Source organism: Amia ocellicauda, chromosome 6, assembly GCF_036373705.1.
Source record: "Amia ocellicauda isolate fAmiCal2 chromosome 6, fAmiCal2.hap1, whole genome shotgun sequence".
In the NCBI taxonomy this organism is placed as follows: domain Eukaryota; kingdom Metazoa; phylum Chordata; class Actinopteri; order Amiiformes; family Amiidae; genus Amia; species Amia ocellicauda.
The window spans coordinates 9,318,224-9,333,364 of NC_089855.1; the positions used below are offsets into that span (position 1 = coordinate 9,318,224).

General features: G+C 41.6%; 1 protein-coding gene across 1 annotated transcript; it reads right to left on the minus strand.

The window, feature by feature from the left end:
• Positions 1 to 6,186: 6,186 nt before the first annotated feature.
• Positions 6,187 to 10,387, minus strand: LOC136751775 (trichohyalin). Its single transcript, XM_066707558.1, has 4 exons — positions 10,359 to 10,387; positions 9,946 to 9,995; positions 7,438 to 8,994; positions 6,187 to 7,350 (listed from the first exon to the last, which is right to left on the minus strand). The coding sequence occupies exons 2-3, from the start codon at positions 9,982 to 9,984 to the stop codon at positions 7,456 to 7,458; spliced, it is 1,578 nt and encodes a 525-aa protein (XP_066563655.1). The 5' UTR covers positions 9,985 to 9,995; positions 10,359 to 10,387; the 3' UTR covers positions 6,187 to 7,350; positions 7,438 to 7,455.
• Between the last annotated feature and the right edge of the window lie 4,754 nt (positions 10,388 to 15,141).

Sequence of the window (15,141 nt, forward strand, 5' to 3'; positions counted from 1 at the left end):
ATTAAGGTCCAATTAAGTAATTGCTCAGTTGGGATCCAGATGCACCAGTCTGTGCCAGAACAAGGACGTCACCAGGTTATTAATCACCAGGACCCTCCCCCTGAAAGATAGGCGCTTCAACAGCCACTGCAGTCTCCCGACACCCCCTCCCAGTTCAGCCGCATTTTAGTCTTCATGCCCATGTAAAACTCAGCAGGCAGTCCATGCATCCCTGGTGCCGTGCCATGGGAGAGCTGTGTGACAGTGGTGTAGAGCTCTGCTAGCGTGATGGCCGTTTCCAAGCCCCACCGCTCACCCTCACTCAGGTTGGGGCGGCCCACCACAGCTCCGCAGGGCTGGAGACCTCTATGCTCCGGGGCAGCCGCAACATCAGCATTTGTCTCTGTTCTGCAGCTGTCCTCTCCGAGCCAAAGAAGAAGACTGTGGGAGCGTCCATGTCTTTCAGTTCCATGAATCTGGCTCGGACTAGCGCCCCCTCGACCTTCTCCTCCAGCAGGCTGCGCAGGCGTTGTTCCTTCACCTGCAGGCTGCGATACTCCCCCTCCGTGCTCTGGCCGCCCATTGTGCTCTCAGTCTCAAAAATCTCTCTCTCCAGCTGTCTGACCGCTGCATGCATTTGCCTAGTGACGTCCTGAGTGTACTGTTGGCCGAAAATGTGTATCTGGATCTTCCCCACGTCCCACCATTTCCGCAGAGTGGAGAAGCGTGCCTTCACGCCTCTCCAGCAATCCCAGAACAGCATAAAGAAATCTGCAAGCTGAGTGTTTTGTAAAAGTTTGACATTAAAATGCCAGTATGCAGTGGTGCGCTGTGCTGAGGGCAAGTGGATCCCTGTGATGATAAGGTGATGGTCAGACAGGTGTTTGGGGTGAATACTGCAGGTGGTGACTCTGTTGAGGTGATGCTTTTTGTGTGTAACCGTGCTTCAGAAATTCGGCCCTCCCTAACTCTACTCCAAGTGTACTGTTTACAGGTGGTATGTAAGGGACTCCAGGTCCAAAAGACCTTGTCCACTATTCTTGACTTTCACAGCATTTTGAACAACGTTAACACAATTATTAAGAAGCTGAAAATGTAAGCAAAATCTCAGTAAAATGGTAACGATTTAAGAAATATTTACTTGAGTAGCATAAATAATGTAGACTATACATTGGCAAAGTATACAAGTTGTATAAATCAGATTTGTTATTTATACCTTTCTCTGAAAATGTTCATGTATTTTATTTGTTTTGGTTGGTTCAAAAACAAAACTTAAATTGGACTGGACCTGTATATTAACCATTTGAACAAACAGTTGATATTATTTACAATTAAAAATGAACTATTTACAAACCTTTTCTCTTAGCAACTGTAGAAGACTGTTTTCCAGCACAAGGAAGAAACATCAGCAGGCACTTCTCAAGCAAGCATGCTAAGTATTTATATTCTTTCCTGAAGTAAATGCTTTAAATGTATTCTATGAAATCACAAGCAATCAATCAATGTTCAATATTTATTTCATATAATGCATGTATACATGAAAACACAATTTTGAAGGATTTCAGAAAGTAAGGTTGAAATGGGGCTGTTACACATTGGATAACACCGCACTCTCAGCAAGCAAACAATCCTCTACAGACACTGCACTATCAGTGTTCACAGATCAAACCTCAATCAAAGATGTAGAAAAAATACAGTATTCAGAGAGAGAGGCATCGCTGACCCTAGCACTGTATGTAATTCTGGATTGATGCAGTTTGGTCATAGCTTGGAATGTTTTCTATGAGTACAATTCATGTCCTGAATCCAGGTTGTATGTGGACTTGATGCAGTGCCTCTTTACAACTACTGCTACTTAATATTCCCACAGAGGTGTCTCATATTCACACTTGGATTATGTTTAATTGCCAGTATGTAAGCGCTCAATTAATGGTATGTATAAATATGTGTTCATTAGCTTGCTTATAGGTAATGCATTTGTGAAACATAACACGTCCCTAAGGTATTGAAAGACAGACAGAAACACTTGTGGTGTGAATACTATGTTCATAATACAAAATAACCGTGAAAACAATTTGTAAGCGTGGGTGATGAAGAAAGGACTCGGAAGTGACGTGACTCAGTTCAGCGGGTCTTTATTTATAGTCAGGAGTAGGGTATCTTGTACATTCCCCTGTCTCTTACTACGGTCAACAACCTTTTCTCCTAAACCTAAAAAATGTTTATGTCACAGAAGAGTTCCAGAGTTGCACAAAGCTTTTGTAATATCATCCAATATCATCATACTTTACTTCCATAAAGTAATTAGGCTGATGAGTAATAGATAAGAGATGACTGTGGCTCTCGTACATGTAACACATAATGAAAATACATCATTTGTTCTTAAGAAATGTCATAACCTTGTTGCCTTTCTCCCCTGGGCAATGATATAGATTTGGTCCTATTTGTTCCTTTTGCCTGATTTCCCAGACTGGCCCACTGGCTGCTGTGTTTATGACACCGTGGAATATTGGAACGGTGCTGGCAAGAAGTCTTTTGATTTTGGTGTCAGTCCAAAACACCCTAGAAAAAGTAATTTTATATTGGGTGGGGGTGTTGAGAGAATGCCTGGAGGCGTGAGGAAGCGGCCCCGTGCAATTCGAAGGGAAGGCACTGGTTCAGTTATCGCTGTGGAAAGGAAGAGATGTGCGTCTGTGATTCTGGAGGCTAAGGAAACGTAAATTCACTGTAAATGTGATTTAGTCTCAATTCAGTGTATATGTGAACACAAATTACTCTGGAACAACAAATCTAAACAATACAATTGAATTAGATATAGCCTCGCTTACACCCCTCTTATTTGAGATTTAGAGAATGCATGTAATTGCACGCAAACTTTATGGAAAAAAATCATTAATTTGTACATTAATTTGTATTGGGACGGTTCAAATGTCAGCCTGCTCTCAAATCACATCACTTGAGAACGATAAACCAATAGAAAAATGGTAACAAACACGTCAGATAGGTAACAATAGTAACAAGCTAGCTAACTACACCCCAGAATTAGGCTAAACCAACTAAAAAATGATTAGGCCTATGTAATTTCGTTCGAATTCGTAGGATGACAGACTTATTAATTACACATTGACAAGTAGGCGGTTTTATTTTAAATTAGCATAAAATCCTTCCGCCAGCAGTTTCCGAGTCTACAGTGATTCTCATTCACATCCGCGCCGCTGACACAAACTGCCTGCACTGACCGCTGTGGCGAATAGGAAAATAGACAAAAGTTGGGCTTATAAACCAATACAGTTGTGTTTTATTAAAACCCTCCGTGTGTCCCTGCTGATCTGGAAAAGCTCCTCTGGTTTGATGTGGTCGTTGCCCTTCATGATTTTGAAGACTTGGATCAAGTCCCCACGTAGTCTCCTCTGTTCCAGGGTGAAAAGGTTCAGTTCCTCAGTCTCTCAGTAGGTCTTTCCCTTCAGACCTGGAATAAGTCTGGTTGCTCTCCTCTGAACTGCCTCTAGAGCAGAGATATCTTTCTTGAAGTGTGGAGCCCAGAACTGCACACAGTATCCAGATGAGCTCTAACTAGTGCATTGTACAGTCTGAACATCACTGCCCTTGTTCTCAATTCTGCACTTTTGACAATATACCCTAACATTGTGTTGGCCTTTTTTATTGCTTCCCCACATTGGTTGGATGGAGAAAATGAGGAGTCCACGTAGACTCCTAGATCTTTCTCATGCGTTACTTCATCCAGTTCTGTTCCTCCCATAGTGTAATTATAGTGGACATTTCTGTTACCTGCATGTAATACAAATGGCGTCTGTATAAGTTTAGTTTCTTTGCCAATGCACATTTCTGTAGTCATTTGAAAAATAAACAAGTTATGGTAGATTGAAAAATGTCAGTGTCGTATGTTTCTTGTGATATACAGGTTTCATATGATACTTATATGTATTTATGTAAAATTAAGTAATTTGCTGCGCTATGTTAAGCGCTGTGATTTTTTTGAGAGCGCTCTAGGCCTGATGCGTAGAGCTCCCCCTGTGGGCCTAGTCCTCTGAGTTTTAAGATGCTCCTCTATTTTCTGTCTAATCATTTGTTCCAACATTTTACAGGTAATGTAGGGGAGACTGATTGGTCTGTAATTTCCTGGCTCAGTTTTGTCCCCTTTCTTGTGGATTGGTGTGACATTTGCTGTCTTCCAGTCAGTTGGCTCATCCCCTGTTCTAAGTGTCATGTGGAATATTTGAGTTTGCGGCCTATAAATAATTTCCCTCATTTCTTTAAGTACTGTTGGGAATATCCCATCTGGCCCAGGTGATCTGTTTGTTTTTAATTCTGCTAGTCCCTTTAGTACCTCCTCCTCATTTACCCTGATCTCTCTTAGGGTTTGACTGGACTGATTGTCAACCTGTGGCATGTTATCTGTTTTTTCTTTTGTAAAAACCTCTGTGAAATACTCATTCAGAACATTTGCCACATTTTGTTCGTTTTCCAAGATACTTCCATTTTTGTCCTTTATCTGTTTCACTTCCTCCTTTATTGACCTCTTGCTGTTGTATTATTGAGAACAACTTATCAATATGCCTGTGATTTATCAATAGAGAACAATGATGCTGTTTATTTTCATTAGGATCAGAAGCAGATGATTGTTCTTTGGCATCCAAGCTCCTCTGTTTGGGGCGACTGGTCCTCTGTGTTTGTAATCCCTTTACCGAGGGGTAGGACTCTTGACTGCGTTTTCTTGCGCAGCGACAGTGTGTGTAACACAGTTCCTACCTGGACAGGTACGAGTCACAGCTTCAGACACATTGTGCAAACAATCACCAGGACAGAGAGGAATGTTGATAAATACACTTTATTATACTCATCACTGTATCAGTGGCGCTTTTCTCCGTGTCTGTCTATTGCAAAACCTGCCTCATTTCATAATCAAAGCTTTCTGTATAAAAATACAACAGTTGCATGCTTTAACACGATTCACCTGGATCTCAAATACGGGAGACAAGGATTGGCAGCAATTCAAATGGAATAGTGAATAGTGAATATAGTGATATAGGGTGCCATGTAAGAGGGGGGAGTTGACCTTTGACCTTGAACTTGACTTGAACTTGAGGCCCCTTCCTACTGGGCTTGTTCTACGTCACTGAATAATTTGCATACTAGTGGCTGCAGTTCAGGGCATTGATGGAATGTACAGTCTGGTGGGGGTCTTCAGCTGTTTCTCAACCCCACACACACCCTCCAAAAGAGCTCTATTTAAGCCCTCCTGATTCTTTAGTAAAATAGCTCTTTTTGTCTGTGTGAGTGACGCAAGTCTGCCTCTTCAACATGTCTAACACTATCTACGAGAAATCCCTGAGAGGAAAACCCGGATGTGGGAGTTGGAGGATGAGACAAGTCAGGGTTACCGCTTTAAAATGGACAAGGGTTATGTCGGTGCGGAACTTTTTGAACTAGGGGATGGTGAGGATATGTCTACGCCTCTTGTAACCAGATTTGAGTATGCTGTTGAGGACTGGATGCATGTAAAGGACTGGAGAAGGGAAGGTGATGTGGATAAAGCGCTTAAAGCGCTGAAACAGTGGATCCTGAAATGGCCCCGCTGCCTCTGCAGTTTGAAACTCACGACTGGGATAGTGCTCTATCGCTGAAGCACAGTAGCACTGTAATGACTATGACAGGGTGCAATAGAATTTTGTGAACTCTGCGTATTTCCTCAACATCTTAAAACCATCATTATTTTATGATCATAATAATTGTCGACCAGTCCCAGGCATTGAAATACATTTCGGTAACATTCATTTTCATCCTCAGCGTCATCGAAAAAAATAGGTTTAGTATCAAGAAATAGTCAATTTTTCTTGCGTGATGGATTTTCGTAAACACAATTGTGTTGTACCCTGTCATAGTCATTACAGTGCTACTGTGCTTCAGCGATAGAGCACTATCCCAGTCGTGAGTTTCAAACTGCAGAGGCAGCGGGGCCATTTCAGGATCTCTATTCCACTGTTTCAGCGCTTTAAGCGCTTTATCCACATCACCTTCCCTTCTCCAGTCCTTTACATGCATCCAGTCCTCAACAGCATACTCAAATCTGGTTACAAGAGGCGTAGACATGACCTCACCATCCCCTAGTTCAAAAAGTTCCGCACCGACATAACCCTTGTCCATTTTAAAGCGGTAACCCTGACTTGTCTCATCCTCCAACTCCCACATCCGGGTTTTCCTCTCAGGGATTTCTCGTAGATAGCGTTAGACATGTTGAAGAGGCAGACTTGCGTCACTCACACAGACAAAAAGAGCTATTTTACTAAAGAATCAGGAGGGCTTAAATAGAGCTCTTTTGGAGGGTGTGTGTGGGGTTGAGAAACAGCTGAAGACCCCCACCAGACTGTACATTCCATCAATGCCCTGAACTGCAGCCACTAGTATGCAAATTATTCAGTGACGTAGAACATGCCCAGTAGGAAGGGGCCTCGAGTTCAACTCAAGTTCAAGGTCAAAGGTCAAATCCCCCAAGTAGCGTGGCCCAACCAGTCTTCCTTCATGCTGAAAGGATATCTTACACTATATTACAGCAGTGGTTTTCAAACTGGTCTTGGAGTCCACCTGCCCTGCTGGTTTCTGTTCCAACCGAGGTCTTAAAAACTTAATTTAATGATATATTGCTTTGTTTGTTCAATTAAGAAATCAATTAAGCAATTACAACCTCGTTTTGAAGAAAAAGCAGCAGGGCTGGGGGTCCTCCAGGACCGGTTTGAAAACCACTGTAGTAAACAAATATAAACCACTGAAAAACAGATTCTGATACACATACTGAGACCCACACACTACACACTCAATATGCATCTCAGTGTATACAGTGCGTCTCAGTATACAGTGTGTGCGTCTCAGTAAACAGTGCGTCACAGTGTGTGCGTCTCAGTATACAGTGTGTGCATCTCAATAAACAGTGCATCTCAGTACACAGTGTGACACAGTGTGTGTGTCTCAGTATACAGTGCGTCTCAGTGCACAGTGCATCACAGTGTGTGCATCTCAGTATACAGTGCGTCACAGTGTGTGCGTCTCAGTAAACAGTGCGTCTCAGTACACAGTGCGTCACAGTGTGTGCGTCTCAGTAAACAGTGTGTCACAGTGTGTGCGTCTTAGTATACAGTGTGTGCGTCTCAGTAAACAGTGCGTCTCAGTACACAGTGCGTCACAGTGTGTGCGTCTCAGTATCGAGGGTTAAGTACTCCCTGTTCAATACCGCTGGCCTGTGCCAGCTCCATTCGATCTCTCGTCTCTGCTTGTGATGACTGAGGCCTTCCTGGGTGCCCTGGGATCTGTCTGGAAGGGCCCTGGACCGTGTATCAGACAGAATCTCCAGAAGGCCTGAGAGAGAAGAGTGAAAATCAAAGACCTGCAATCCAAAGTGTAATCCAAAGAGAAGTCAAAATCCAAAAATCATGAGTTCCTTACCGGGGTCAGTGTAGTCCGTCAGTGGGTCTGTCTGGGATTTTGAGAGATGTGTTGAACTCTCCCTCTTGCAGTTCTGGTGGGTACATAGTTGAGGTAGCGAGGTGGGATATACTGCCCGTCTATGACCAGGCCCCGTGGCTGGACACGCTGCGCAGCAGGGCGTCGGGTCTGCGACTGATGGCCGGTCCTCTCTTTAACAAGCTCTTGCTTTTTCACAGAATTAGAGCTCTGCTGAGACAACAGCTTCTGCTTTTCTTGCTCAAGACGGCGATTGAAGGCTTTCAGCTTCTCAGAGTTGTCAGTGAGCAGCTGAATCGTCTTCTGCGCAGAAATCAGTTCCTCACGTCGCACTCGATCAGCCTCAAGGGCCTTGTCCAGCCGGGAGGTGAGGTGTTGGATTTTGAGTTGATCAGCCATCTTCTCAGACTGATTTCTCTTCCTCTTGGAGAGGCCTTCCTCGCACCTCTCACTCTTGGTCTCAGGAGCATTCTTATGCTTGCGAATGAGAGAGTTGCGCTCCTTCTCCAGAATCCTGGACTTCTCTTTCTCCCCCTGCAGCTCTGCAGCGAGGTTTTGGATCTGGACCTTATAGTTGGTCCTAGTTTGAACCAGAGCATCACTCAGCTCTTGTATTTTCAACGCATTGGACCTTTGCAAGGACTGCCATTTTTCTTTCTGAGTGGAACTGAGTTCTTTCTGCTTTTCAGCGTCTTTAGTGAGCAGCTTGATCTTTTCCTGCTCAACAGTCAATTCCTCACATCGCACTCGCTCTGTCTCCACAGCCTTCTCGAGCTGTTCAGTGAGGTTTTGAATGTGGGCCTGATGGCTGGTCCTCTCGTCAGCTAGAGCATCAGCCAGCTCTTGCATTTTCAGTGCCTTAGACCTCTGATCAGACAGAAGTGTGTTCCTTTCTTCTTCAAGAGTGTAATTCAGTCCTTTCAGCTTCTCAGCCTCTTCAATGAGCAGCTGGATCTTCTTCTGCAATGCAGTCGATTCCTCACATTGCACTTGCTCTTCTTGCTGATGCTTTTGGAGCTGGGCAGTGAGGTGTTGGATGTTGGCTTTATCAGCCATCCTCTCTTGATGATTTCTGTTCTTCTGAGAGAGGAGTTCCTCACACCTCACTCTCGAGGTCAAGAGAGCCTTTTTCTGTTTGGAAATGACAGAGCGCAGGTTTTCCTGAACAGCCCTGGAGTTCTCTCTCTCTTTCTGCATTTCTGTAGTGAGGTTTTGAATCTGGCCCTCAAGGCTGGTCCTCTCTTCCATTTTCTCAGAGAGCAGTGCGTGTTTTTCTTTTTCAAGACGGCAACTGATTGCTTTCTGCTTATCAGAGTCATCACTGAACAGCTGCATCGCCTTCTGGAGCTGTGCAGTGAGATGATGGATGTCCGCCATCTTCTCAGAGATCATTCCCTCATAGTTCTGCCTCGCGGCCTCCATCTCCGCAAGTTTGCTGCCCTGCGTAAGCAGTAGGTTTCGCACACTTTCGCGAAGGGCAGCATTGGATTTGTTCTGCTCCTCTTCATGTGCTCTGAGTGTCTCAACCTCATCCAACCGCTGTGGAGGTGGGAAAGGATGCTTGTTTGTCAGGAGCAGGTGAGGTTAGAAGTTGTAAATGGGCTTATATAAGAAAAAATATCCCCCAAAATAAATGAATGAAATAAATGACTAATAAAAATGATAAAATAAAAAATAATAATGTACAAAATAAAGATGTAGTAAGTAATCATTTAAACAAACAATATACTCTTTCAAATAATTTTTAAAATAAAATAGTGATTAGTGTGTGTGCGTGTGTGTGTGAATGTGTGATATGTGTGCATAAATATATAGGGCTACATTTGTGGGAATAAAGTAGATGGTCAGGTTCATCACGTTAGCCCTTAGTTTATGGTTAATGTTAGTGAGGGAAGATGATGATTTGGTATGTGCTGAGCAGATAATATTACAGTACATAAGATATGGGTAAATCAAAGTGTACAGCAAGCCTGATAAGTCACGCCACTAATCTTTTTGATAATACCTATAGATTTTGTAACTCTGCTGCAATCAACGTTACTATGATCTTTCCCATTCAATTTCTCATCAACTAGAACTGAGAAATGTAGTAGATTAATCCTGTTCCATTGAATTCCCTCTGGTTAGGGTTCTAGCTGTATTTTTTTAAATATTTCTTACTTTTATTAGTGAAAATAAGTTGGATTTTTTTATATTTAAAGTTAATCTATTAATCTGAGACTTGATCTTATGAAATGTACCTTGACAAAGTCGACATAATACTTCTGGAGATGTCAGGGTATTACCACATTTACAGCAATATGAATTGTTATTCATAAGTCATTTTAGGAAAATACATTAATGAGTAATATAATGATATAACGTGTGTGTGTGTAAGTGAGCGTGTGTTAGACATCATCAGTGGTCCACACCCAAGCCACTTGTCATAAGTCTACTGTGGAGGTGGGGGATGAACGATCAGCTGGTCGTATTTCAATTATGCGATGTTACCTTTCTTTCTTTCCTCATTGAGATGTGGCAGCAGTCCATTTAACTGGTACCTTTAATAAAGAAATGAATAAAGAACTCAGTTCCTTTCAAATGGTTTGCTCTCCGGAAGTGAGCCGAGTGCTGAGAAGCCCAGTGTCAATACTACAGCCATTGTTGATTCTAAACTTGTGAAAATATTGTCACATATAATACAAATATCAGTCACATGAACATTTTTCTCAATATTATTCTTAGTCCTACTAGTACATTTTGTTATGTTTTTATGTATCTGCTTTTGTGTATTTTTTAATACAATGATTCTCAGTTGTCTCAGACTGGCACCATAAATGTTCTATGGATTTTATTTTTAATTTAGAGAAATTGTATAAATAATACATCGAAAGCCAAAGTTACGGGAGAAGAACAGGTCTTACCTTCCAGTCGCGTGTCTGCTCGGATAATAACCTGACGTCCAGAGTGAGCTGAAATAGAACTGACGTCCATTGTGACATCATCACATGGAAGGCCCTAGTAACCAAGGTCTAACAATAGGATATGTAACCTTGGTTACACTCTCATACGGGGGGGGGGGGGGGGGCTGGTGGGGTCTGAGAGAGGACCTGCGGACCTCGGCTCGGTACCGGTTTGGTTCGGGGTTGGGTCGGGGATGTGCCGATGGAAAGGGAGTGACTCGGCCCTGCATTCAGCCCTGTTTGCATTCACACTTGCCTTATGCTACAGCAAGGGTCCCCAACCGTGGTCTTGTAGGAGCCCCTACCCTGCTGCTTTTTGTTCCAACCAAGCTCTCAGTTACGTATTTGGACCCTTAATTGAACTAATTAACTAGACCAGAGCCTATTCATTGTTTTAAACAGTAGGGGGTTTAAGTTAACTATAGAATTGTATAAATAGCTTATTAAAGAACCAACTCTTTTATTACACAATTTAAAAAGTGAAATCTAAGCAGATTATTATTTCGATTAAGGTCCAATTAAGTAATTGCTCAGTTGGGATCCAGATGCACCAGTCTGTGCCAGAACAAGGACGTCACCAGGTTATTAATCACCAGGACCCTCCCCCTGAAAGATAGGCGCTTCAACAGCCACTGCAGTCTCCCGACACCCCCTCCCAGTTCAGCCGCATTTTAGTCTTCATGCCCATGTAAAACTCAGCAGGCAGTCCATGCATCCCTGGTGCCGTGCCATGGGAGAGCTGTGTGACAGTGGTGTAGAGCTCTGCTAGCGTGATGGCCGTTTCCAAGCCCCACCGCTCACCCTCACTCAGGTTGGGGCGGCCCACCACAGCTCCGCAGGGCTGGAGACCTCTATGCCCCGGGCAGCCGCAACATCAGCATTTGTCTCTGTTCTGCAGCTGTCCTCTCCGAGCCAAAGAAGAAGACTGTGGGAGCGTCCATGTCTTTCAGTTCCATGAATCTGGCTCGGACTAGCGCCCCCTCGACCTTCTCCTCCAGCAGGCTGCGCAGGCGTTGTTCCTTCACCTGCAGGCTGCGATACTCCCCCTCCGTGCTCTGGCCGCCCATTGTGCTCTCAGTCTCAAAAATCTCTCTCTCCAGCTGTCTGACCGCTGCATGCATTTGCCTAGTGACGTCCTGAGTGTACTGTTGGCCGAAAATGTGTATCTGGATCTTCCCCACGTCCCACCATTTCCGCAGAGTGGAGAAGCGTGCCTTCACGCCTCTCCAGCAATCCCAGAACAGCATAAAGAAATCTGCAAGCTGAGTGTTTTGTAAAAGTTTGACATTAAAATGCCAGTATGCAGTGGTGCGCTGTGCTGAGGGCAAGTGGATCCCTGTGATGATAAGGTGATGGTCAGACAGGTGTTTGGGGTGAATACTGCAGGTGGTGACTCTGTTGAGGTGATGCTTTTTGTGTGTAACCGTGCTTCAGAAATTCGGCCCTCCCTAACTCTACTCCAAGTGTACTGTTTACAGGTGGTATGTAAGGGACTCCAGGTCCAAAAGACCTTGTCCACTATTCTTGACTTTCACAGCATTTTGAACAACGTTAACACAATTATTAAGAAGCTGAAAACGTAGGCAAAATCTCAGTAAAATGGTAACGATTTAAGAAATATTTACTTGAGTAGCATAAATAATGTAGACTATACATTGGCAAAGTATACAAGTTGTATAAATCAGATTTGTTATTTATACCTTTCTCTGAAAATGTTCATGTATTTTATTTGTTATGGTTGGTTCAAAAACAAAACTTAAATTGGACTGGACCTGTATATTAACCATTTGAACAAACAGTTGATATTATTTACAATTAAAAATGAACTATTTACAAACCTTTTTTTCTTAGCTAATGTAGAAGACTGTTTTCCAGCACAAGGAAGAAACATTTTCAATATCAATTTGCTGAAAACATATTAAACATTTTTTTCTGAAATTGTACTATTTTAAATAATACCTACAAAGGAAATATGATATGCAAATCACATGGTCCAATTTAAAAAACAAATATCTATCAAATTAATACTGTAGTTATCCATAACTTGACAGGATATTTTATACTTGCTTATCTGACTGCCTCTCATATTCGTGATGTAATGTCAGTTAACCTAATCATTTAACACTGTGGTAGTTCCAACAAGGTGCCAGAAACATTTTTGGTTAAAGGGGATCAACATCACTTTGCAAATCAGCACCATTACAGCAAATTAACTACCATTCTCAGTATAAATATGAAAATATTAGTCCAGAAAGAATTAAAATATTGTCCAGTTCAACAATAGCAAATTGCCCTTCATGTTGATGTTGTATTTGCCCATTTTTTCCTTTGTGTCCTCTGACTGAAGTGTCTTCCCTTTGAAATTTCTGATTTCTGGGTCTGTGTCAAAATACTAAACAATACTTGTATGTTTTGGATCTATACATTAACAGAAACACAAGAATTACATTTTCTCCACTTGTTTCATCTCCAAATAAATGTAAGTAAAAATACTGAAAACAATTGTAATTGCTGGGTTTCATTCTAAGCCAGTTTTCAGCCACTTAAGTGAAAAGCTACCAAATTAGCTCAACCTGTTATGAGAGCTGAAAATAATTTAATATGTGTTCATAAGACACATTTAAGGGTTCAGACACAGTGGCCCCCCAGGACCAGTATTGAGAAACACTGCTTCCGGCAATTACTCGGGAACAAAGAGCTTTTCAAATCATTGGCTGTTCACTTCTGAATAATTTCTACAGTATGCCACAATACTAATAATTTCACAGCACATATTTGATCTTAATATATTCTAAAATGTGGATGTGATGTTTATGTGCTATATGGAGTGATGTATTCGAAATTCCCCAAATATTAACATCCCAAATGGTCCAAAGCCATTACATCACTGAGGTTTTTACTTTGCTTCTTGCTAGCTTTCAATGCATTTCAAGGCAGGTCACTTCCTCCTAAAGATGGTGGATTTAATGAAGAGTAATGGGCCAGTATTATGTCATTTATGAGGAATAATCCATTACATGTGTTTAGGATAATGATAATGTTTTATGGGAAATCTATTTTCACTGCGTTTCACTGATGCATGGATGCATGCCTTAGCCTAAACATGTATGGCTTTTAAAAGTGCTCTTATGATGCATATGTTGAGGATGTAATTATTGTTCTTTGCTGGAGCATTCCTGATTTCTATCATATACATAATTTTGCTCAAACAGGTAGATACCCAGACAGTTCCCATATACTGCAAACCAAATGAAAGGAGGATGCTTCTTAATCTACTTATTTTAGTGACTCTTGGGAGAAGCTGTGAAAATTTCAACATTTTAAATTAATTTTTAATTTCCACATGAATTTGGGGTAGTTATTGGACACACACTGTTCAATACTGTTAATTTGTAACAAGAATGTCTTCAAATAAATACTTTACACATCCAGGTATTCTTCCAGCAAAATTGCCTTAATTAAATACAATGTTGAAAAATATATCACTTCTAATTTATTTCAGAACATAAAAAACATTGTGAACACAGTACAATATTTAATTTCTTAACACAATGTATGGTTATCTCTTGACACTTTCTCATAAAGGGCACATTAAGCAATCAAAGCAATAATTAAAACTTCAATAATTGAACAAACTGTGAACAACCCAGACCTCTGTAGTGCAATAGTCTTGTTGGAAATAACTGAATCAGACACCACTCAAACCTCACAGACCTTCCAGATACAGACGGACAGGTGGGGATCATTTGGGTTGATTTTATTTGGACTCAAATCCAGTTTGAACTGAAAAATGTCAAAGCTGTATAATTTACATATTCCCCTAGTTATTAGAAGAATATATGCAACAGCTTTCAAGTAGGAGTGAGTTGTCATGAATTTGGAAATGAAAGCAGGCTGGGTATATGGGTTTATCCAACTCACAGCTGTAATGTTTTGCTAGAAGACTGAAGAGAAAGCTGACGTATTATTGTATGTGAGAAAGGACATTGCTGTTGAGGCTGTATGCATATGGTCAATGGGGAGTCTGAAAGCTGGTCTCTAGTCTCAAAGGAATACAAAGTTGCCAGGGCTGTGAATATTAACAACTACCTTCACAAACATAGCCATTTTGCATATACAGTGCTTATAAAGTCTACACTCCCTTTCAAACTGTTCACCTTTTATGGCCTTGAATTAAAATACATTAAAAATAGTATTTTTTTTTTTTTCATTTATCCACACATCCTACTCCACAACTTCAGAGTGAAAAAATATTCTCAAAAATTGTAGACAATGAATTAAAAATAGAAAATGAATTGGCTTGGTTGGATAAGTGTCCATCCCCCTTAAATTAGCTCAGGTGTGAGTGATCGCTTTCAAAATCAGGCACCAAGTTAAGTGGCCTCCACCTGTGTTAAATTGTAAAGCTTCACATGATTTCAGGATACAGTCAGCAGTTCCTGTAGGTTCCCCCTGCTGGGTAGCAGAGATGGAGTCAAGACCAAGTGTCTCGAGACCCAGACCAGATCAATACATTTTATATGACCAGCCTTATAATCTAAATAACATTTTGTATACAAACTAGACCTTCATTGATAATAAGTTTTCCTTTTTAGTTAAGAGAAAACAAATGTTTTAACTATCAGCGCATTAGTAAGGCAGGTGTCAAGGCAGCGGCTGCATTGATTGAAATACAAATGTATTGACCTAAAGAACTAAATAAATTATGAAAGTCATGATGGGGGCATCTTTTAGTGCAAATGGT

Coding starts and splice junctions, on each gene's coding strand:
- LOC136751775 (XM_066707558.1), bottom strand. CDS start 9,984: ATGGACTGCTGCCACATCTCAATGAGGAAAGAAAGAAAG. Junction 8,995..9,945: donor CAATGAGGAAAGAAAGAAAG/GTAACATCGCAT, acceptor CCACCTCCACAG/CGGTTGGATGAGGTTGAGAC.